The 23404-nt window shown below is 40.2% G+C and overlaps 1 protein-coding gene across 4 annotated transcripts in view; it reads right to left on the reverse strand.

The window, feature by feature from the left end:
* The window catches only part of LOC135105636 (regulator of nonsense transcripts 2-like), a 63217-nt gene that overhangs the window by 11329 nt on the left and 28484 nt on the right, over positions 1-23404 (reverse strand). For 2 of the 4 annotated variants that reach the window (XM_064013991.1, XM_064013989.1), the window contains exons 9-18: positions 21826-22000; positions 21365-21552; positions 20575-20888; positions 8378-8525; positions 7945-8126; positions 6877-6957; positions 6556-6712; positions 6189-6320; positions 4479-4637; positions 3954-4133 (exon numbers count right to left, since the gene is read on the reverse strand). In XM_064013991.1, coding sequence (XP_063870061.1) covers positions 3954-4133; positions 4479-4637; positions 6189-6320; positions 6556-6712; positions 6877-6957; positions 7945-8126; positions 8378-8525; positions 20575-20888; positions 21365-21552; positions 21826-22000 — 1716 coding nt within the window. Of the gene's footprint in view, positions 1-3953; positions 4134-4478; positions 4665-6188; positions 6321-6555; positions 6713-6876; positions 6958-7944; positions 8127-8377; positions 8526-20574; positions 20889-21364; positions 21553-21825; positions 22001-23404 lie in introns of all 4 variants that reach the window. The other 2 variants (XM_064013988.1, XM_064013987.1) reach the window with 1 other exon arrangement.

The following is a 23404-nucleotide window of genomic DNA, read 5'->3' on the forward strand; positions in this document are numbered from 1 at the left end:
CTCTAGTTATCTTCTACAGCTATTTTCATGCTAACTGCTCTTCTGATTTTGCTAACTGCATGCCTCCCCTCCTCCTGCAGCCTTGCTGCACAAAACTTTCTTCTTTTTCTCACCCCTATTCTGTCCATCTCTCTAATGCAAGAGTTAACCAGTATTCTCAATCATTCATCCCTTTCTCTGGTAAACTCTGGAATTCCCTGCCTACTTCTGTATTTCCACCTTCCTATGACTTGAACTCGTTCAAGAGGAAGGTTTCAAGACACTTATCCTTCAATTTTTGACTACTGCTTTGGATCCTACTCAGGGACCAGCATCTCAGTGGGTTTCTCTCTAGCCCTGGGGATTAAGTACCTGAAATCTACTGTGGTTGGTGAATGCACAACTAGTAAAGGTAAAAGCATAAGGGAAGCTTGCAATTACAGAGGAGGCAGTAGACACTTGCCAAAATGATAATTACTCCCAGTGAGGTCTAAAGCACTGTTAAGGGGGTGCTGTGAACTTATCATTAAACCCAGCTGTGACCTCACTGAACGTTTCACTTTGTGTCTCACAATACAAAGGGGCAGTCACAGCCTGCTCTCTAATGACAGCTCTCTTCCTCCACACAAAATTACAAGCACCTAATAACACACACACCCTTCGCTCAAAAATTTTAAAATCATCATGGCGATCCTACACCAGCCTCGGAGTCCCCATCTGGGGAGGGGACCATAAATGTCCCCAGGTTGGACTGCCTTTCTGTCGACGACCCTAAGTGTCTTGACACCCCCCTCAACTTTTTCTTCATTAACTTCTGCAACATTCGCGGTCTAAGATCTAATTTTCAATCTGTAGAACACCACCTCTCCTCTTCTAAACCTCATCTTCTTTTCCTCACTGAAACTCAGGTGTCTGAGGCAACTGACAGTAATCCCTTTTCTGTTCCCTCCTACTTTCTCTATCCTCATTTTCGATCCAAAGCTGGATGTTGCATTTATGTGCGCAATGGCTTAACCTGCTCTCGTGCCCACACTCTTGAATCTTCCGAGTTTTCCACCATCTTGCCACAACTACAGAGTCACTCTCAAACTAAATATATCTGTGCTGTAGACCTCTCACCTAACTCCTCTGATTACAAGAAATTCTTTGACTACTTAATTTCCAAAGTGGAGCACATTCTGACTCTCTTCCCTTTTGCAGAGATCTCCATTCTTGGAGACTTCAATGTTCACCACCAGCTTTGGCTTTCCTCTCCCTTCACTGACCATCCTGGTGAACTAGCCTTCAACTTTGCTATCCTCCAAGACCTAGAGCAATTGCTGCAACACCCTACTCGTATTCCTGACCATCTTGGAGATACACCCAACATTCTTGACCTTTTCCTAACCTCTAATCCTTCTGCTTATGCTGTCACCCTTTCTTCTCCGTTGGGCTCCTCCGATCACAATCTCATATCTGTATCTTGTCCTATCGCTCCAATCCCTCCTCAGGATCCCCCTAAGCGAAGGTGCCTCTGGTGTTTTGCCTCTGCTAGTTAGGGGGACCTGAGGAGGCATATTGCTGATTTTCCTTGGAATGACTGCTGCTTCCGTGTCAGAGACCCATCTTTGTGTGCTGAGCGCATACCAGAGGTGATAGTGTCTGGCATGCAGGCATACATTCCTCACTCTTTTTCTCGTTCTAAACCTTCTAAACCTTAGTTTAACACAGCTTGTTCTCGTGCTATACATGATAGTGAGGTGGCCCACAAAAGGTACTTAAGCCTTCCATCACCAGAATCTCATGCACTTTATATTTCTGCCCGGAACCATGTCAAATCTGTTCTCCAACTAGCCAAAAACTCCTTCATTAACAGAAAGTGTCAAAACCTTTCAAGATCTACCTCCCCTCGTGACTTCTGGCATCTAGCCAAAAATATCTCCAATAACTTTGCTTCTTCTTCTTTCCCTCCTTTATTTCAACCAGATGGCACCATTGCTATCACATCTATTTCTAAAGCTGAACTCTTTGCTCAAACCTTTGCTAAAAACTCTACCTTGGACAATTCTGGGCTTGTTCCTCCCTCTCCTCCACCCTCTGACTACTTCATGCCACCTATTAAAATTCTTCGTAATGATGTTTTCCATGCCCTCGCTGTCCTAAACCCTCGGAAGGCTTATGGACCTGATGGGGTCCCTCCTATTGTTCTCCAAAACTGTGCCTCCATGATTACACCTTGCCTAGTCAAACTCAACTGTCTGTCAACATCTACCTTTCCTTCTTGCTGGAAGTTTGCCTACATTCAACCTGTACCTAAAAAGGGTGACCGTTCTAATCCCTCAAACTACCTTCCTATTGCTTTAATTTCCTGCCTATCTAAAGTTTTTAATCTATCCTCAACAGGAAGATTCTTAAACATCTATCACTTCACAACCTTCTATCTGATCGCCAGTATGGGTTCCGTCAAGGCTGCTCTACTGGTGATCTTCTGGCTTTCCTTACAGAGTCTTGGTCATCCTCTTTTAGAGATTTTGGTGAAACTTTTGCTGTTGCCTTGGATATATCAAAAGGTTTTGATAGAGTCTGGCACAAAGCTTTGATTTCCAAACTACCCTCCTATGGCTTCTCTCCTTCTCTCTGTAACTTCATCTCAAGTTTCCTTTCTGACCGTTCTATTGCTGCTGTTGTAGACGATCACTGTTCTTCTCCTAAGTCTATTAACAGTGGTGTTCCTCAGGGTTCTGTCCTGTCACCCACTCTCTTCTTATTATTCATTAATGATCTTCTAAACCAAACTTCTTGTCCTATCCACTCCTACGCTGATGATACCACCCTGCACTTTTCCACGTCTTTTCATAGACGTCCAACCCTTCAGGAGGTAAACAACATTTCACGCAGGGAAGCCACAAAACATTTGACTTCTGATCTTTCTAAAATTTCTGATTGGGACAGAGCAAACTTGGTATTGTTCAATGCCTCAAAAACTCAATTCCTCCATCTATCAACTCGACACAACCTTCCAGACAACTATCCCCTCTTCTTCAGTGACACTCAACTGTCCCCCTCTTCTACACTGAACATCCTTGGTCTGTCCTTTACTTATAATCTGAACTGGAAACTTCACATCTCATCTCTAGCTAAAACAGCTTCTATGAAGTTAGGTGTTCTGAGATGTCTCCGCCAGTTTTTCTCACCCCCCTCAGCTGTTAACTCTGTACAAGGGCCTTATCCGTCCATATATGGATTATGCTTCAAATGTCTGGGGTTCCACTCATATTGCTCTTCTAGATAGGGTGGAATCAAAAGCTTTTCGTCTCATCAACTCCTCTCCTCTAATTGACTGTCTTCAGCCTCTCTCTCACTGCCGCAATGTTGCATCTCTAGCCGTCTTCTACCGCTTTTTTTCATGCTAACTGCTCTTCTGATCTTGCTAACTGCATGCCTCCCCTCCTCCTGTGGCACAAGACTTTCTTCTTTCTCTCACCCCTATTCTGTCCACCTCTCTAATGCAAGAGTTAACCAGTATTCTCAATCATTCATCCCTTTCTCCAGTAAACTCTGGAACTCTCTGCCTGCTTCTGTATTTCCACCTTCCTATAACTTGAATTCCTTCAAGAGGGAGGTTTCAAGACACTTATTCATCAGTTTTTGACTACTCTTTGACCCTTTTATGGAACTGGCATTTCAGTGGGCATTTTTTTTAATTGGATTTTTGTTGTCCTTGGCCAGTGTCCTTCCTACATAAAAAAAAATAAAAATTCATGAATTATTGAGAAAATTTATGACCACTCATTACAGATACAAAGAAAGTCTGAGAGTTATAACACACACGCAAAAGAGAGAGAGAGAGAGAGAGAGAGAGAGAGAGAGAGAGAGAGAGAGAGAGAGAGAGAGAGAGAGAGAGAGTGAGAGAGAGAGAGAGAGAGAGAGACTATCAGATTTAACTTAATATCAACTATTCACTAATTTCCCAGACAATTATCACCAAGGCTCACTTGAAAGTACGTCAAGAAGCAATCAAGACGGCGTTTGCTGGAGCCAGAGCTGAAGAACTGGCCACATGTCTCCAGCAGTGTGCACACCAGCCGGATCCGGAAGAGGTGTTCAGGAGGATCGTACTCCGATGCCAGCGCTGAGTCAAATGTCACACCAAAGGAAATAAACGAGTACAGCATCTGAAAAGCATCAGAAAGAAATAAAAAAATCTGCTATATTATTATGTTATTTTATGGATCTTTTTATAACAATTTTTTCATGCCAATGATTTTCCCTTACAGAATTTGAATGGTAAATCAAAAAATAAAATGATAAAACATTTAAAAATATTCATAATAAACAAAAACTTTTACATAACTTAAAAATTTCATGAAAAAAAGTGGTGGTTTTGGTAATTGTGGTAGTGGTAAGGACTACAAAAAGCAACAAAATTTGTATATGTTATAAATACATTTTGGTAATTGTGGTAGTGGTAAGGACTACAAAAAGCAACAAAATTTGCATATGTTATAAATACAATGTACCTTGAAGATGATGGTGCTCTCAATCACACGGTAGTTGTACAGCTCACCAAGATACTTGACTGAAGCTACCTGTCGCTGGTTGAATTTTGGGTGATTGATCTCCAAGCCAATTCGGATGTCCTCCAATACTCCATCCACTACAGTTGGTCCAACCCAGTCCTGCTCAAGACACCATAATTGAGCTTTCTGTAAGAAGTCTGATTAAGTATTTTAACACTTAGATGACAAATATCTAAATTATTAAGATGCAACAGGCTGGTTATAACATTCCAGAAATTGGTGTCATAAGAATGAATGTGTGGCCTACTTAAATTCTATTCCCTTCTCTTTTTCCTTGATAAGGTTCACTTAGGTGTGGAAATTAAATTTAGAATGGAAGAAACAGGAGAGGGTGACATTTAGAATGGATGAAGCAGGAAAGATGTAGAGAAAAATCATGTGTTTGGAAGTAAATTAGCTAATATTAAGGAAAAGAGAATGTTTGAAGGGTAATAATATCAACTGCATCATATCAAACTGAAATAGAAACATACAAGTAGGAGAGAATAGATTCATTATTGTAATGGAACATACAAGCAGGAGAAAATAGATTCTTTATTGTAATGGAAATGTATGAGTAGTATCTGAGAAGTATGTGTATTTAAGAATGGCCTCTGTTAATTTAAACAGTATTTTTTAGTTTTACATCTAGTTTCTCCATAATGATGCCTCCTTATGATGGACTTTGATTTGGCATTTGGGAACCATTACTCCAGTGGGTGCCCTTCCTACCCTCGGAATATGGCCAGATCTCAAACCCATGCACCTTAAGATCCCTCAGCCCCAGAGTGTACATGGCCGCACTGCATCACAGCAGCCCATAAACAGTATGAATACAGTAGGAAAAACAAGAGTAATGGTAGATAACTTTAAGAAGGGAAGGCTAGACATAGGAGTACAAGAGACACACCTAAAAGGGTCATGCTATGGTGTCATTAGGGTGAGAATATTAAGGGCAAGAGAAAGGAAGATAGATGCACTCAATATCCTTGACAATATACTCGCACAATGGCAATGAGATGAGTGGCGTGGATCAAGAATACTGTTGGCAGTGGATAAGATGTGGCTATTTAGATGTGCAAGGATCCATGTGTATGCACCTGTGAATACAAGAAATTAAAAAAAGGAGAGAGAGGATATTTTTATGTGACTTTAATTAGTCGAGTAAATTTGGAAAAGGGAGATATGACTGGAAAAATTGAAAGTCCATAATGTAATAGCAGTACAAAAATGGGCAGTAGATGCATGGTGCAACAAGAGCCTCATTGATTACCTAGAAGGTGGAAGGATGAGTAAGGTAAAGGAATACATGTTTGAAAGAGGTAGGCTATTTGAACAAGAAAATGGGATCTAAACTGATGTGATAAGTTCCTTAAAGGATGTCCTCAAAAGAGCAAGGTATCAGAGACAAATTTGCTGAATCTAACCATCTTACTTATAAAATACTTTTGAATCCAACAAATTATTTCTGATCACTGTGTGATTTCTAAATTACTGATAAATAATTCTTTTAAGTGCACAGTATAGGTAACTGGTGCAGAACAAAAGTTACATAAAGCTACATTTATAGAAACTGGAGATTTTGCTAATTTCTAAAAGTCACAAAATACTGGGGCCATTTTATTAGTGGATATATGTTTCCTCTGTATCAGTCATGTAGATCATACTAACATGATGTGAGATCAGTCCAGCCACCAGGTTTGCAATACATCGAATGTTGTAGTATTTCGCATTCCACACAGCTGTCAAGCACTTGATGATATACCTCGATGTGGCTTGATCTTCCCAGTGCATTTTGCGCATCTGAAATTAAGAGTGCTTTGTTATGAAGACTCATTAAATACATACTTACACTACAAAAAAAGACAAGGAGCTGCACCATATAAAATGACACAAGGCTTTGGTTTTTTGAGAGAATGCCAAAGATCCCACAGCATTGGGAACCATCATTAGGTAAACAAGAATGACATGTATTAGCACAGACCAAATATCTCGCATCAGAGAGACACCAAGTAAATGTAAGCTTTCAAATATTTACCTGCCGCAGAATCTTTTCAGTGTTGGTCTTTGAGAGATCGTTATACAAGAGCTTCCGAATGTACTGATGCATTGGTGGTCGTTCCTTTTTTGCTGTATCTGGACCAGTATCGGGAGGGTTGACATAGAAATAGGCATTTTCTATCATAGTATTATATCTGCAACAAGGATAAAACTTGTCAGGCCATTCAATCCCTCAAAAATCACTGGAACCACTATTAAATGAAGATGAATTTAGATCTGCAAATATAATGTATCTCTTAAATATACAAAGAAATAAGACACAGCATTATAAGGAAGGCAGTCAAAAGTGAACAATTACCTTGGATCAAAGGCCTTAACAGTCTTCTTTCGCATCATCTGCTCTAAGTAAATTTTTGTGCGATGGTGAGAATCTGCATTCCTGTAGCATATAGTAAAAATGTCAGAATTATCACATGTAAACATCTGTTAGCCTCAATATTAAGGTCTGTTTTTCTCTTTTTTTTTTTTTGTACCTCAATTACTTTAACAAGCTCAAGTGTAAGTTATTTGGATTCACTAGGATGTTTTCACAATTTTAGTGATAGCTTAACAAAGATTCTGAATCCTCAGTGATTTTAATTACTCATGGAACCCTGACATGAAATATTTCTCATGAAAGCTCAATGTTTTAAGAATATGAGTCCATGAAAGAAACACAAGTAAAATTAGCTGATGGTATGGAAATTAATATATCAAGTCAATTAATATTGCCAGCTAGGCATGATTCACACTACTCAGGACAGTTATGGTCCATTGTTGCTCTAATCATGGTCTAGTCAAACATCAATACATGAAATTTAGTGGAAGCATTCATGCTGGCAGTAACAGTAAAGGCATGTTCTGCTCTCACTCTCCTCATGATCCCCTCAAACGATATTTTGATAGGCATGCAAGTGGACTGTGAGCATCCCTAACCAACAGTGTGCATATCCCAGCAGTATAGTACTTCCTCAAATGTTTCATCATCCATTCTAAAGTACCCATTAAATTTTTTTTATCACCAATCACATGAGGAAATAATGTATAGAATTCCCCTTCACTTTTCCTGTCTTACAAGATTGGATGAACCCACACATTCTTTCTTTTCCTACTTTTCTCCTTTCTTCTTCATGTAGTGAAACAGCAATCACTGCCAACATGGCTTGTGAGAAGCAACATATCTTCCATCACTTATAAGGAAGAGGAGATGGCAAGATAATGAGCAAACCAAGTGAATGGACTAGGACTGTGACCAGGCCACAATCAGAACAAGGGTAGACTGTGACCATCCCTATAAAGTGAATCATACCTTATAGTAACAACAGCTGATAAACTATTAGATGACATACTTTATTTCAACATGTAAATGTCCACAAAAATGACAAACCTGTAGAGGAAACGACCACAAGTTTCCAGGAGGTTGCAAGCCATTTCAATGTGGTGGTGGTTGAAGTCTTGCAGCAGCATTCGCAGGCAAGTCAGAGCTTCACTCCGAGGATATATACGAAACTTCACCAATTCTCCAATGAAGCGAACCACTTTAATCTTTGACTCTATGTTGATCTGATCCTGTGAATCCAGAATAGTGCTGAGTTACACAATATGCATATCACTATACAAAGCTGCTTAAACTTTGCTTTCTCTCCTATAATGATACAGATATGAATAAAAATGCACACCAAAGTGAACTACAAATACATAGATGCATTTGTATATATGACTACGCACAATTACTAAACACCATTGACTTTTATAATAAAACTAACCTAAAGAAGAATACCTAAGGCATCTAAATAAACAGATTATTTTACGAAGCTTACCTTCTTCCGCACTTGGTATTTGAAGTCCTGCTTGAGCATGTTAACCAAATCTGTGGCCAGGTCTGGCATAAGTGGCTGTAAAGTTGCTACTAGTCGAGAATAGAAGGGAAGCAAGTCCAACCGTGTCCTTGGTACCAGAAACAGAGCTCTGTAAAAATAATGAGTGCCAGATACACAAGATGTAATAACTCTTCTTTGTGATAAGTTCCTATGCAAACACACCTTTCTCTTATAATATGGTGATCCTTCAATAAGCTGAACTAAATGAGGAAGAAGAGTAGTCAGTTCATCAGGCAGTCTGGGTTATCAAAGGGATTGGATGTCCACTGCTGATACCAAACTTTGTTCATTATATTGAGGGTTTTGATCGGTCAGATGCAGGGCTGTGGAGTTGGTAACCAAAACACCTGTCAAAATTACTTTGTGAGGAGAATGGTATTTAGTATTTAAGAAACATTAAATAAAAATAAATAAATAAATAAATAAATAAAAAATGCTACTCCTGCTTATAGGAGAGGATACAATACCAGCACAAATTACATTGGGAAATATATATTTAGGATGGTAATTTTTCTAAATATTAATAACATTTAACAAGGAAGTAAAACTTGATAAATAACAACATTAGTCTGCCCTCTATTACAAAGAAACTCAAATGTTTTGAATCAATTAATGCTGATTCAAACACTTCAAATCACTTAACACTGGTTCAAACACAAGTCACATGAGGCCAGTGACTAAGTGTGGGGGCAGATATTAACCAGCCCTGGTATCAACAAGACTTCTGTACCAGAACCTGGGGGATTAAGTCTATCCATCACAGTGCCTATCTATGCACCTCAGACACCCTATGTTTCAGGTAAAATACTCCCTTAGCATCTGTACCAAGTTTGGCCAAACGGGTAAGGTGTTAGGTGGGAGAGAAGGCGGATCAGCATGTACAATTTATATGTACCTGTCATTACAAAACAGGACAATACCAAAGGTTAAGCTAAATTATTATTTTGGTTTGCCTCAACACTATTCAAGTTGTGCACATTGGTTCTATATCATTAGAAGGCAACAGTGTCTGATCAGACTTATTCTTCTGTTTTACAGTTAATTAAAGTGCCACCACACAACCAGGATCAACCCCTACTGGTAATCTAGAAAGTCATGAATTATTTTTATCAAAACCCAAAATTTAAATGTTCAGACATTTTGAAGGTGAGGGATTTTTTAGAGGGTTTATTCCCAAAATGTTTTAATTTTCCACAATACCCAACTATGACTCCTTGATTTTTTGTATATCTGACTCTGACTCTGACCCTCTAGGTATAATAATTCTCCCAAAACACACTTAAATATCCCAAAAATACACAAAAACACACTAAAAATATCCAAGAATTTCAGAAAATCACCCCCCCCAAAAAAAAAACAATTAAAAACAGGCACACACACACACACACACACACACACACACACACACACACACACACACACACACACACACACACACACATCCTTCTCACACCCACACATACTACAGGGCTGTGGAGTCAGAGTCAGGGTCGGGACTTTTTACTGACTCCGATTCTGACTCCAGCAGCGCCAAATTCCTTCCGATTCTGACTTCTGCTCCACAGCCCTCGTCACATGTCAACTGCTCACACTTAATTTTATTCAGTATATTGTGGGCTATGTTCAGTCCTGTACTATACTGTGTATAATACTGTATGTTTATCTATTGCAATGTACTGTCATCACAGTACTGCAACAGCAAACACGAACTAAGCAGAATGCCAGTGAATGGGTGCATTGCTTTTGTCTCAAAGCAAACTACCCATTACATCCACTGAATTTATTCAAAAGACATTGTATCTGTTCTTGATTCTCACCTTCATAACACTTACATTCTTGTATAGCTTTGGGGCACTTATATTCTCAAATAACGAACAACAAATTGTTCTCTATTAAGAATTAATTTTCCTTTGCAAGTATAATTCGTACAAACACAATAATATTTCATTTCCATCTTCACACAACCCCAACTATTACATCATAATTGAGAGAGAGAGAGAGAGAGAGAGAGAGAGAGAGAGAGAGAGAGAGAGAGAGAGAGAGAGAGAGAGAGAGAGAGAGAGAGAGAGAGAGAGAGAGAGAGAGAGAGAGAGAGAGAGAGAGAGAGAGAGAGAGAGAGAGAGAGAGAGATTCTTTTGAATAATAGTAAAACTGAAAGAGAAAAATATACAATTCAGAGAAAAACATGTACAGCATAAGCTAAGAGGAGGCAGTAGACATCAGCCAAAATGATAATTATTTCCAGTGAGGTCTTAAGTACTGGTTCAGAGGGGTGCTTTGAACCTATCATTAAACCCAGCTGTGACCTCACTGAATGTTTCCTTTTGTCTCACAACACAGGGGTCCAGTCACAGCCTGACCTCTAAAGACAACTCTCTTCCTTAACACAAAACTACATGGACCTAATTACACACACACCTTTTACTCAAAATTCAAAATTATCGTGGCAACTCCTACAGCAGCCTCGGAGTCCATATCCAGAGAAGGGATAGGACTGTTCTTCTGGTATTGTCCCTTAGTGTCTTGACACCCCCTCAACATTTTCTTCATTAACTTCTGCAATATCCACAGTCTAAGATCCAATTTTCAGTCTTTTCCCTAAGTGTCTTGACACCCCCTCAACATTTTCTTCATTAACTTCTGCAATATTCACAGTCTAAGATCCAATTTTCAGTCTTTTTTTTTATGTAGGAAGGACATTGGGCAAGGGCACCAAATATCTAATAAAAAAAAAGGCCCAATGAGGTGCTGGTCCCCGAAAAGGGTCCAAAGTAGTAGTCAAAAATTGAAGAATAAGTGTCTTGGAATCTCCCTCTTGAAGGAGTTCAAGTCATAGCAAGGTGAAAATACAGAAGCAGGCAAGGAGTTCCACATTTTACAAGAGAAAGGGATGAATGACTGAGAATACTGGTTAACTGTTGCAAGACTAGCTAAAACAGCTTCTATGAAGTTAGGTGTTCTGAGACGTCTCCGCCAGTTTTTCTCACCCCCCCAGCTGCTGACTCTGTACAAGGGCCTTATCCGTCCATGTATGGAGTATGCTTCACATGTCTGGGGGGGTTCCACTCATACTGCTGTTCTAGACAGGGTGGAATCAAAAGCTTTTCGTCTCATCAACTCCTCTCCTCTAACTGACTGTCTTCATCCCCTCTCTCACCGCCGCAATGTTGCATCTCTAGCTGTCTTCTACCGCTATTTTCATGCTAACTGCTCTTCTGATCTTGCTAACTGCATGCCTCCCCTCCTTCCGCAGCCTCGCTGCACAAGACTTTCTTCTTTCTCTCACTCCTATTCTGTCCACCTCTCTAACGCAAGAGTTAACCAGTATTCTCAATCATTCATCCCTTTCTCTGGTAAACTCTGCTCTCACTCTCCTCATGATCCCCTCAAACGATATTTTGATAGGCATGCAAGTGGACTGTGAGCATCCCTAACCAACAGTGTGCATATCCCAGCAGTATAGTACTTCCTCAAATGTTTCATCATCCATTCTAAAGTACCCATTAAATTTTTTTTATCACCAATCACATGAGGAAATAATGTATAGAATTCCCCTTCACTTTTCCTGTCTTACAAGATTGGATGAACCCACACATTCTTTCTTTTCCTACTTTTCTCCTTTCTTCTTCATGTAGTGAAACAGCAATCACTGCCAACATGGCTTGTGAGAAGCAACATATCTTCCATCACTTATAAGGAAGAGGAGATGGCAAGATAATGAGCAAGAAGCAAGAAGTTTGGTTTAGATCATTGATGAATAATAGGAGAGTGGGTGACAGGACATAACCCTGAGGAACACCACTGTTAATAGATTTAGGAGAAGAACAGTGACCATATATCACAGCAGCAATAGAACAGTCAGAAAGGACATGAGATGAATTTACAGAGAGAAGGATAGAAACTGTAGGAAGGTAGTTTGGAAATCAAAGCTTTGTGCCAGACTCTTATCAAAAACTTTTGATATGTCTAAGGCAAAAGCAAGTTACACCAATACCTCTAAAAGAGGATGACCAAGACTCAGTAAGGAAAGCCAGACCACCAGTAGGTGGAACCCATACTAAAATTTCTGATTGGGGCAGAGCAAACTTAGTTTTGTTCAATGCCTCAAGAACCCAATTCCTCCATCTATCAACTCAGCACATCTTCCATACAACTATCCCCTCTTCTTCAATGACACTCAACTGTCCCCCTCTTCTACACTGAACCTCCTCGGTCTGTCCGTAACTTATAATCTAAACTGGAAACTTTACATTTTATCTCTAGCTAAAACAGCTTCTATGAAGTTAGGCATTCTGAGTCGTTTCTGCCAGTTTTTTCACTCCCCCAACTGCTAACTCTGTACAGGGGCCTTATCCATCTGTGTAAGAAGCATGCTTCACATGTCTGTGGGGGTTTCACTCATACCACTCTTCTAGACAGGATGGAATCAAAAGCTTTTTGTTTCATCAACTCCTCTCCTCTAACTGACTGTCTTCCGTCTCTTTCTCATCATTGCAATGTTGCATCTCTTGTTGTCTTCTACCTTCTACCACTATTTTCATGCTAGCTGCTCTTCTGATCTTGCTAACTCCATGCTTACCCTCCTCCCACAGCCTTGCTGCACAAGGCAGATAAATTTAGTTTGAGAGTGACTCTATAGTCATAACCAGATGGTGGAAAACTCAAAAGATTCAAGAGCATGGGCATGAGAGCAGGTTAAGTCTTTGCGCACATAAATGCAACATCCAGCTTTGGATTGAAAATGAGGATAAAGAAAGTAGGAGGGAACAGAAAAGATGCTATGTCAGATGCCTCAGATACCTGTGTTTCAGTGAGGAAAAGAAAATAAGGTTTAGTAAAGGAGAGGTGGTGTCCAACAGATTGAAAATTAGATCTAAGACCGCGAATGTTGCATAAGTTAATGAAGAAAAAGTTGAGGGGGGTGTCAAGACACTTAGGGTCGATACCAGACACCTGCCAAAATGATAATTACTCCCAGTGAGGTCTAAAGCACTGCTCAGGGGTTGCTGTGAACTTATCATTAAACCCAGCTGTGACCTCACTGAATGTTTCACTTTGTCTCACAACACAAGGGGGCAGCCACAGCCTGCCCTCTAAAGGCAACTCTCTTCCTCCACACAAAACTACAAGCACCTAATAACACACACACTTCACTCAAAAATTTTAAAATCATAATGGCGACTCCTACACCAGCCTCAGAGTCCCCATCTAGGGAGGGGACCATAAATGTCCCCAGGTCGGACTGCCTTTCTGTCGACGACCCAAAGTGTCTTGACACCCCCCTCAACTTTTCTTCATTAACTTCTGTAACATTCGTGGTCTAAGATCTAATTTTCAATCTGTAGAACACCACCTCTCCTCTTCTAAACCTCATCTTTTCCTCACTGAAACTCAGGTGTCTGAGGCAATTGACAGTAGCCCCTTTTCTGTTCCCTCCTACTTTCTCTATCCTCATTTTCGATCCAAAGCTGGATGTTGTGTTTATGTGCGCAGTGACTTAACCTGCTCTTGTGCCCACGCTCTTGAATCTTCTGAGTTTTCCACCATCTGGCTACAAGTACAGAGTCACTCTCATACTAAATTTATCTGTGCTGTATAACTCTCACCTAACTCCTCTGACTATAAGAAATTCTTTGACTACTTAACTTCCAAAGTGGAGCACATTCTGACTCTCTTCCCTTTTGCAGAGATCTCCATTCTTGGAGACTTCAATGTTCACCACCAGCTCTGGCTTTTCTCTCCCTTCACTGACCATCCTGGTGAACTAGCCTACAACTTTGCTATCCTCCACGACCTAGAGCAATTGGTGCAACACCCTACTTGTATTCCTGACCGTCTTGGAGATACGCCCAACATTCTTGACCTTTACCTGACCTCTAATCCTTCTGCTTATGCTGTCATCCTTTCTTCTCCGTTGGGCTCCTCCAATCACAATCTCATATCTGTATCTTGTCCTATCGCTCCAATCCCTCCTCAAGATCCCCCTAATCGAAGGTGCCTCTGGCGTTTTGCCTCTGCTACTTGGGGGGACCTGAGGAGGTATTTTGCTGATTTTCCTTGGAATGACTACTGCTTCTGTGTCAGAGACCCATCTTTGTGTGCTGAGCACGTAACAGAGGTGATAGTGTCTGGCATGGAGGCGTACATTCCTCACTCATTTTCTTGTACTAAACCTTCTAAACCTTGGTTTAACACAGCTTGTTCTCGTGCTATACATGATAGAGAGGTGGCCTACAAAAGGTACTTAAGCCTTCCATCACCAGAACCTCATGCACGGAACCATGCCAAGTCTGTTCTCCAACTAGCCAAAAAACTCCTTCATTAACAGAAAGTGTCAAAACCTTTCAAGATCTAACTCCCCTCATGACTTCTGGCATCTAGCCAAAAATATCTCCAATAACTTTGCTTCTTCTTCTTTCCCTCCTCTGTTTCAACCAGATGGCACCACTGCTATCACATCTATTTCTAAAGCTGAACTCTTCGCTCAAACCTTTGCTATAAACTCTACCTTGGATGATTCTGGGCTTGTTCCTCCCTCTCCTCTCTGACTACTTCATGCCACCTATTAAAATTCTTCGCAATGATGTTTTCCATGCCCTCGCTGGCCTAAACCCTTGGAAAGCTTATGGACCTGATGGAGTCCCTCCTATTGTTCTCCGAAACTGTGCCTCCATGCTTGCACCTTGCCTAGTCAAACTCTTTCAGCTCTGTCTGTCAACAAATATCTTTCCTTCTTGCTGGAAGTTTGCCTACATTCAACCTGTTCCTAAAAAGGGTGACCGTTCTAATCCTTCAAACTACTGTCCTACTGCTTTAATTTCCTGCCTATCTAAAGTTTTTGAATCTATCCTGAACAGGAAGATTCTTAAACATCTATTACTTCACAACCTTCTATCTGATAGCCAGTGTGGGTTCTGTCAAGGCCGCTCTACTGGTGATCTGGCTTTCCTTACTGAGTCTTGGTCATCCTCTTTTAGAGATTTTGGTGAAACTTTTGCTGTTGCCTTGGACATATCAAAAGCTTTTGATAGAGTCTGGCACAAAGCTTTGATTTCCAAACTACCCTCCTACGGCTTCTCTCCTTCTCTCTGTAACTTCATCTCAAGTTTCCTTTCTGACCGTTCTATTGCTGCTGAGGTAGACAGTCACTGTTCTTCTCCTAAATCTATTAACAGTGGTGTTCCTCAGGGTTCTGTCCTGTCACCCACTCTCTTCTTATTATTCATTAATGATCTTCTAAACCAAACTTCTTGTCCTATCCACTCCTACGCTGATGATACCACTCTGCACTTTTCCACATCTTTTCATAGACATCCAACCCTTCAGGAGGTAAACATATCACGCAGGGAAGCAACAGAATGCTTGACTTCTGATCTTTCTAAAATTTCTGATTGGGGCAGAGCAAACTTGGTATTGTTCAATGCCTCAAAAACTCAATCCCTCCATCTATCAACTCGACACAATCTTCCAGACAACTATCCCCTCTTCTTCAATAACACTCAACTGTCCCCCTCTTCTACACTGAACATCCTTGGTCTGTCCTTTACTTATAACTGAACTGGAAACTTCACATCTCATCTCTAGCTAAATCAGCTTCTATGAAGTTAGGTGTTCTGAGACGTCTCCGCCAGTTTTTCTCACACCCCCAGCTGCTAACTCTGTACAAGGGCCTTATTCGCCCATGTATGGAGTATGCTTCACATGTCTGGGGGGGTTCCACTCATACTGCTCTTCTAGACAGGGTGGAATCAAAAGCTTTTCGTCTCATCAACTCTTCTCCTCTAACTGACTGTCTTCAGCCTCTCTCTCACTGCCGCAATGTTGCATCTCTAGCTGTCTTCTACCGCTATTTTCATGCAAACTGCTCTTCTGATCTTGCTAACTGCATGCCTCCCCTCCTCCCGCGGCCTCGCTGCACAAGACTTTCTTCTTTCTCTCACCCCTATTCTGTCCACCTCTCTAATGCAAAAGTTAACCAGTACTCTCAATCATTCATCCCTTTCTCTGGTAAACTCTGGAACTCCCTGCCTGCTTCTATATTTCCACCTTCCTATGACTTGAATTCCTTCAAGAGGGAGGTTTCAAGACACTTATTCATCAATTTTTGACCACTGCTTTGACCCTTTTATGGGACTGGCATTTCAGTGGGCATTTTTTTTTATTGGATTTTTGTTGCCCTTGGCCAGTGTCCTTTCTACATAAAAAAAAAAAGAAGAGCAGTCCAGCATTTGTGGTCCCCTCCCTAGATGGGGACTCCGAGGATGGTGTAGGAGTCGCCATGATTTTGAATTTTGAGTGAAGGGTGTGTGTGTAATTAGGTGCTTGTAGTTTTGTGTGAAGGAAGAGGGTTGTCTTTACAGGGCAGGCTGTGACTGCCCCCTTGTATTGTGAGACACAAAGAGAAAAATTCAGTGAGGTCACAGCTGGGTTTAATGATAAGTTCACAGCACCCCCTGATCCAGTGCTTTAGACCTCACTGGGAGTAATTATCATTTCAGCAGGTGCCTACTGCCTCCTCCCTTTGCTGAATAAAGTATGCCTCACTAATAATCTTGTAATATTTATAATAGTTACTACTTTGTAATGTGTGTCCTCACTTCAGAATTTTTTCATTTTAGAGTTATTCATGTAGTTACACATGGCATATGCACTCAGTAAAGGTGCGTATTTTATGAGAAGGCCATCAGTATCAATTCGTAAGGCTCATGTAACTCTATTCTCATGATATCATTACTCTTTAACCTGCACCATGTAACAGTGGCTAATTCATTGAGCTACAAGCAAGGACACATCAACAGACATCACTGAAGCATCCAATGATATTAATTCTGAGCAACCAAGCACATCAAGTGGGAACACGGGCCATGACAGTCATAACACAAAAACATACCAGTGTGATTGACCATCCAAGTGCTGAAAATATCAGGAAGAATTCATACAATATGGATTTACTTGCTGTACAGTTAATGATATACATCATCCTCAGTGTGTTCTGTGTTTTGAGGTTCTTGCACACAAAAGCCTAAAACCAGCGAATATGAAAAGACACTTGCAAAGCAAACATCCAGATCATGCTCAAAAGACAATTGACTTTTTCCAATGAAAGGAAAAAGAGCTACAAGGACAAAAACAGGTGATTACACAGAAAACTACAACTCCTGCCAAAGCTCAAACGGCATCATATGTGGTTGCATACCTAACTGCACAGAAGAAAGAAGCACACACAATTGGTGAAGACCTCATAAAGCCTCCTGCAGTGACAATGTGTCAAGCTATGCACAAAGAAAAAGTGGCCTGTGACCTTGACACCATACCTCTGTCAAAACACACCATAAGGCAGCGTATTCATGACACTGCAGATGACATTCGGTGTCAACTGATTGAAAGAGTGAAGAATGTGAAGTATGCTTTGCATGTTGATGAGTCGACTGATATTTCAAATTCTCCTCAGTTACTTGTATTCATAAGTTTTGATAGAAGACTTCATGAAGAAATGCTGTTTCAGACTATGAGGCTTTATTGCTCCACACAGAGGCCAGGTGGCTCTCCTGAGGCAAAGTTCTCACACGCCTGTATCAAGTGAGGGATGAAGTTTGCCTCTTTCCTCTTGCATGTGGGTCCACAATCAGTGCTCATTTGCGTGACTCCATATGGCTAGCAAAACTTACATATCTTGCAAGCATATATGAAAAATTGAATGAGCTGAACTTGTCAATATAAGGCCCAAACACAAACATTTTGACAATATCTGACAAAGTAAATGCATTCAGAAGGAAACTGGAATGATGGTTTGTGAGATGTGAAGAGGAAAATGTTGAAATGTTTCCCTTGTTGGAAGAATTCGTTGAAGAAAATGAATTGCATGCATGTTTGGATAACATGAGAGGAGCCATCACCACTCACCTTCAAAGCCTCTTTGACCAATTCAAAAAATACTTCAAGGAAGGGACAACTCTACAACATAACTAGATACGACAACCATTCACTGCTACCAGGAGTCACTTACCATCAGATCTGTAGGGTGCACTGCTTGAACTTTCGAGTGATCAAACCTCACGGATGAAGTTTGAGTCAACAACACTGGATAAGTTTTGGATATCAGTGGCAGAAGAATATCCAGGATTATCCAAGACTGCAATGAATGTACTGATGCCTTTTGGATCAGCCTACCTTTGTGACGTTACATTTTCTGCACTAACGTACATAAAAAAACAAGTACTGAGCACAACTTCATGTCAAGGATGATCTCCGTGTTGTGGTTTCCAGCACTGCCCCAAGGCTGGAGATGCTGTGCTCCATGAAGCAAGCCCATCCTTCCCATTAATAATGGTAAGTTGTTCAGCCTTTAAAGACTGTGTGTGTGTGTGTGTGTGTGTGTGTGTGTGTGTGTGTGTGTGTGTGTGTGTGTGTGTGTGTGTGTGTGTGTGTGTGTGTGTGTGTGTGTGTGTGTGTGTGTGTGTGTGTGTGTGTGTGTGTGTGTGTGTGTGTGTGTGTGTGTGTGTGTGTGTGTGTGTGTGTGTGTGTGCGTGTGTATGAAAGAGAGAGAGACTGACAGACTGACTGACTGACTGACTGACTGACTAAACAGACAAGTTAGAGAGAGAGAGAGAGAGAGAGAGAGAGAGAGAGAGAGAGAGAGAGAGAGAGAGAGAGAGAGAGAGAGAGAGAGAGAGAGAGAGAGAGAGAGAGAGAGAGAGAGAGAGAGAGAGAGAGAGAGAGAGAGAGAGAGAGAGAGATCCAAACAAGCTTACACATGTACATGCATATATATACATACATACATACATACATACATATGTACATACATACGTACATAGGCTACATACATACGTACATAGACAGGCAAGTAGATGCACAGAGACAGGGAAATGTGTTATAGTGATTGTCAGAAATGTGTTCTTGTTGGGGAAGTGGGTCGCGACTCTATCGAAGTAATATGTAGGGAGTCATGGGCAAAAAAGTTTGAGAACCCCTGCTCTAGGTTAGAATGCAAGTGTATACTGAGATAGAACACACCAGCATATTGGATGAACAGACAAGTACAAGGGAAGGAAGTGAGAAGAGGCTCTGAATTTGCAATGAAGATATCTTACAACATGGAGATGAAAAATTTTTTGTCACAGCCTTCCCAGAATAGACGTCTAGGTGTTGGTGATGGTGATATCAACAAATATTAAAGTACAGTATGGTACGCGACAATGAACGATTTGTTCCAATGTAGCACTTAAGGCAAATGTGCATTATGGCGACTGACAAACCTATGGAAAAAAATTAATTGGTTCCAAGGATTAAGAAAAAAAAATTTCCACAAATTTCTAAAAAAATATATCAAAATGAGCACATTTGTAATACTAAATTTGAGATAACACGACAGATATATACAGTACCTTCCCGAGTTTCACACCTAGTCCTAAATTCTTACCATCCCGAGTTTCGCACATTATCACCCCAAGTTTGGCGCTACTTTGACAAGTATCAGTCACATTTACCTATTGTTGGCGTCATGCGTATACATATAGTGGAAAACCCACCTAAGTCAGAGTCGTTTCTCTCTCTCTCTATCTCTCTCTCTCTGTGAAAGTAAAAACAATCCTAAGGATTGCTAAACAGAATGAGAGTGATTGAGGGTGAAAATGGAATTATGTATACAAGTGAGAAAGTGAGGAATTATGAAACAAGAATGACAAAATGAGAGAGAGAGAGAGAGAGAGAGAGAGAGAGAGAGAGAGAGAGAGAGAGAGAGAGAGAGAGAGAGAGAGAGAGAGAGAGGTATCATTCCCGTGTCCCTTATCTCTGACAGATAAGAGGGAGTGGGAGATGACAGGGACGAAGGTTTGAGACAAGACAAAAGGAGAGGATAGGTAAAAAGGGAGGAAGGGACAGGTGGCAAATAGGTGAACAGTGGGTTGCACAGCTGGTGAGTTAGTCTTGCGAGTTTTAGTTTGTTATTCCAATTAAATTTTTATTAAAATCTGTGCTCACATGAATGGCAAATTCGTCTTGCCAGTTTTGGTTTGTTATTCCAATTAAATATTCATTAAAATTTCAGTGTATTATTGCAGTTGTATGTTATAACAACCATATGTTGTCACATACCCACTGTATATTATAAATTTTCTTACGGATTCACAGCTCACCTCACTAGTTTTTTCCGGCTGGGCTTCGTGTTAAGTCTGAGACAAAACTCCATGGCTGCACTGTCGATCAAGTCCCGATTTATGCAGTTAGGAAGTGCACTGATGAAAGCATCCAGGAGCACCTTATTGGAGGCTTGCCCTCCTGCACCTCCACTACCTCCACTTTCTTCTTGTTCCTCCTCAGCTGGCAGATCCGGGGGCAGAACCTCTTCTTCTTCCTCTTCTCCTTCTTTGCACTCCTCTGTTGTCTCCATGGCTTCCAATTCCTCCTCTTCCAATGTCTCTCCAACAACCTCTGAGGGAGCCTCTTCAACCTTAAGTAAAAAAATAATTATATAAAAAAGCATAATAATCGTAAAAACTGCAGTTAAAATAAAGAAAGCAGAATATTCACTAACCATAAGCCCATGATGAAAAGCAAAAATTATCTACCACAACAGCAAATGAACATCTGAACACAAAATTGGACAAAGTACAGAATATATATGAAAGAAGAGGGAAATTCAGAAATGTGGTTTTGCTATATTTACAATCAAACATTACTATTATAACAAAAAATATTAAAAGTTTTTGTCTATATGTATAGGTTTATGTATTTCAAGGCTTCTTTTAATGGTACACTTGAGTTTATACTATAAAAGGAGAATTTGTCAGGAAGCACATCTTGAGATAAAGGTTACCAAACAAAAAATAATTCATGGAAAGTTTGGAAACATCCTGTCTCAATATCATTCCTCCTTAGAGGAATTAAGACAATCAAAATCCCCCCAAAAATATATTGTATTCTCACTGGAGTACTTGTAGGTTTTTCTGAATCACTGTAGAGAATTGAAGGTATGAGCGCCTTCAGCTCAGGGAAATTCTCATAAAATGCCCGCATGTCATCATCCTCCCAAAGAGTTGCAATACCTCCGTCAGGCATCTCACCACCTTCCCCAAGGCCCATCTCACCAAGACCCAGCTCATCCCCTGAACTCTCTGAAAATAACATATCATGTAGCTTATGAACTTATGCATGAACATAAGTATACTTATAATGGTACTGTAAATTCATGAAGTTTGCCATATGTAATGCACTTGATTAGTTCTTAATGCAGGAAACAGGTATGCAAGTTTAAGCTATTCAGAAATAAGTAAACAAAGAACTCAAGACCACAAATTTTAACTTTCATTTAGTGCCACATCTAGCTGGTGGGTATAAAGTGAGCCACATCAATGAGACAATCAGTTAATCATAACAACACCACTTACTGTCTTGGGGAAGCTCAGGGAGGGGTTCATCCAAGAGTTCTGCCATCTGTTGGGCATTTGTTAGGAGTTTGGAAAGTCCTGCTGCAAGGTTTTCTGCAAGCTGAAGTCTTTCCTGACTCAGTTCACCTCGAGTCTGCAGCAGTCGACGATTATGCTGCTCCACCTGCTGCAGCTCCTGTGATATCATGAAACAAAACCCCATGAAAGAAACTCATTATCATTAACAACAGTCAATACCTCTTTTTTGGAAGACAGTCCATCTCTTGCTTTTATCAAAAAAACAGTTCACTGCTACAACAATAAACTCATCAAGCTTACACTGATTTGTTCCATCAGAAATCTGTTACATCAAGGACTTGCTATATAGGCATTACACAATGAAGTGTTCTCTTCCTGAACTGATATTCATTTCCAAGTGGGAACTTTTCTTGTATACAACACCCATAGAACATATTCATGATCCATGATATTAACACATCAAATCTTAAGATACTAAAGAATCTCAAAAGTTCCTGTAACATCCATAAAAAAAATTTTTTTTAAATTAAACTAATCCAATATATTCACACATCAAATCTAAGAAAGCAAAATGTAAGTCACTATCTCCAGCATAAACATAAAAAACTTCTGACCACTAGTAATCATTTTGCTTACAAAAAGATTCAAGCAAAGGAGGTGTACAGCTTAAACACATAAATGAAAACAAAGATACACATCTTATCATACAATTCAATAAAAATGCACAATCTTGCCTTACCAACACTACAAAATCAAAAACACAACAATACCATTTTAAATTACTCAACAGTTTATACGAGGCACTTAGAATCATACTGTAATAAGCACTGTTTTTTAAAACAAGAGAAAATTGCCCCCAAAGTTTGGCAATATTTAAACACGCATTTCTCAGGAACTAAAAGAGATATTCCACCGTATTTTCTTTTTAAAAGTTGTGTAACATCTCTACTATTACATTCTATCATGCTTATTACAAAAAATGACGACAGTAATAATGTAATGATAATTAATTTAACTACGGTGATAACAAGAATGTCAACATTGAAAGTAAAAAATAATAAAGTTCATTAAAGAAACATGAGGAAATTAGAGTTTTACTGCATTATTATTTTACTTACATTGCTTGAGATAGTCATTCTGAGTCATGGTTGGTGTCATAATCCGAGAATGCGTTGGGGTTGTCAGCCTTAATATCAGTGTCAGCCTCGGCAGCCTGTGGTAGCTGCCTCCCACCCTGGCTTTGGTGGAGAACTTCTCCCCTTCCCATTCACCACTCATACAACTCATAGCAATTGCATTTCAGTGGTAAAATAGTACAGAAATGATAATGCTTGTGTCTCCACTTGAGTGTAAATAGAGTCTGTCACCAGTGACAGAATTGTGGATGCTGACTGACCAGGAGGGTGTGTCTCCCACACTCCCATTGGCTTAGAAGATGGCACTATATGCCTTGCATGGCTAGCTCTCGTTGGCTGAGAGTTCTCTACCCCATGTGGTCCCTTTAAAGAGAAGCTTGGTATCTTATATTTCTAAGCTGTGGGCTTAGCTTGAGGCTGTGCAA

Source organism: Scylla paramamosain, chromosome 12 (assembly GCF_035594125.1).
Source record: "Scylla paramamosain isolate STU-SP2022 chromosome 12, ASM3559412v1, whole genome shotgun sequence".
NCBI lineage: Eukaryota > Metazoa > Arthropoda > Malacostraca > Decapoda > Portunidae > Scylla > Scylla paramamosain.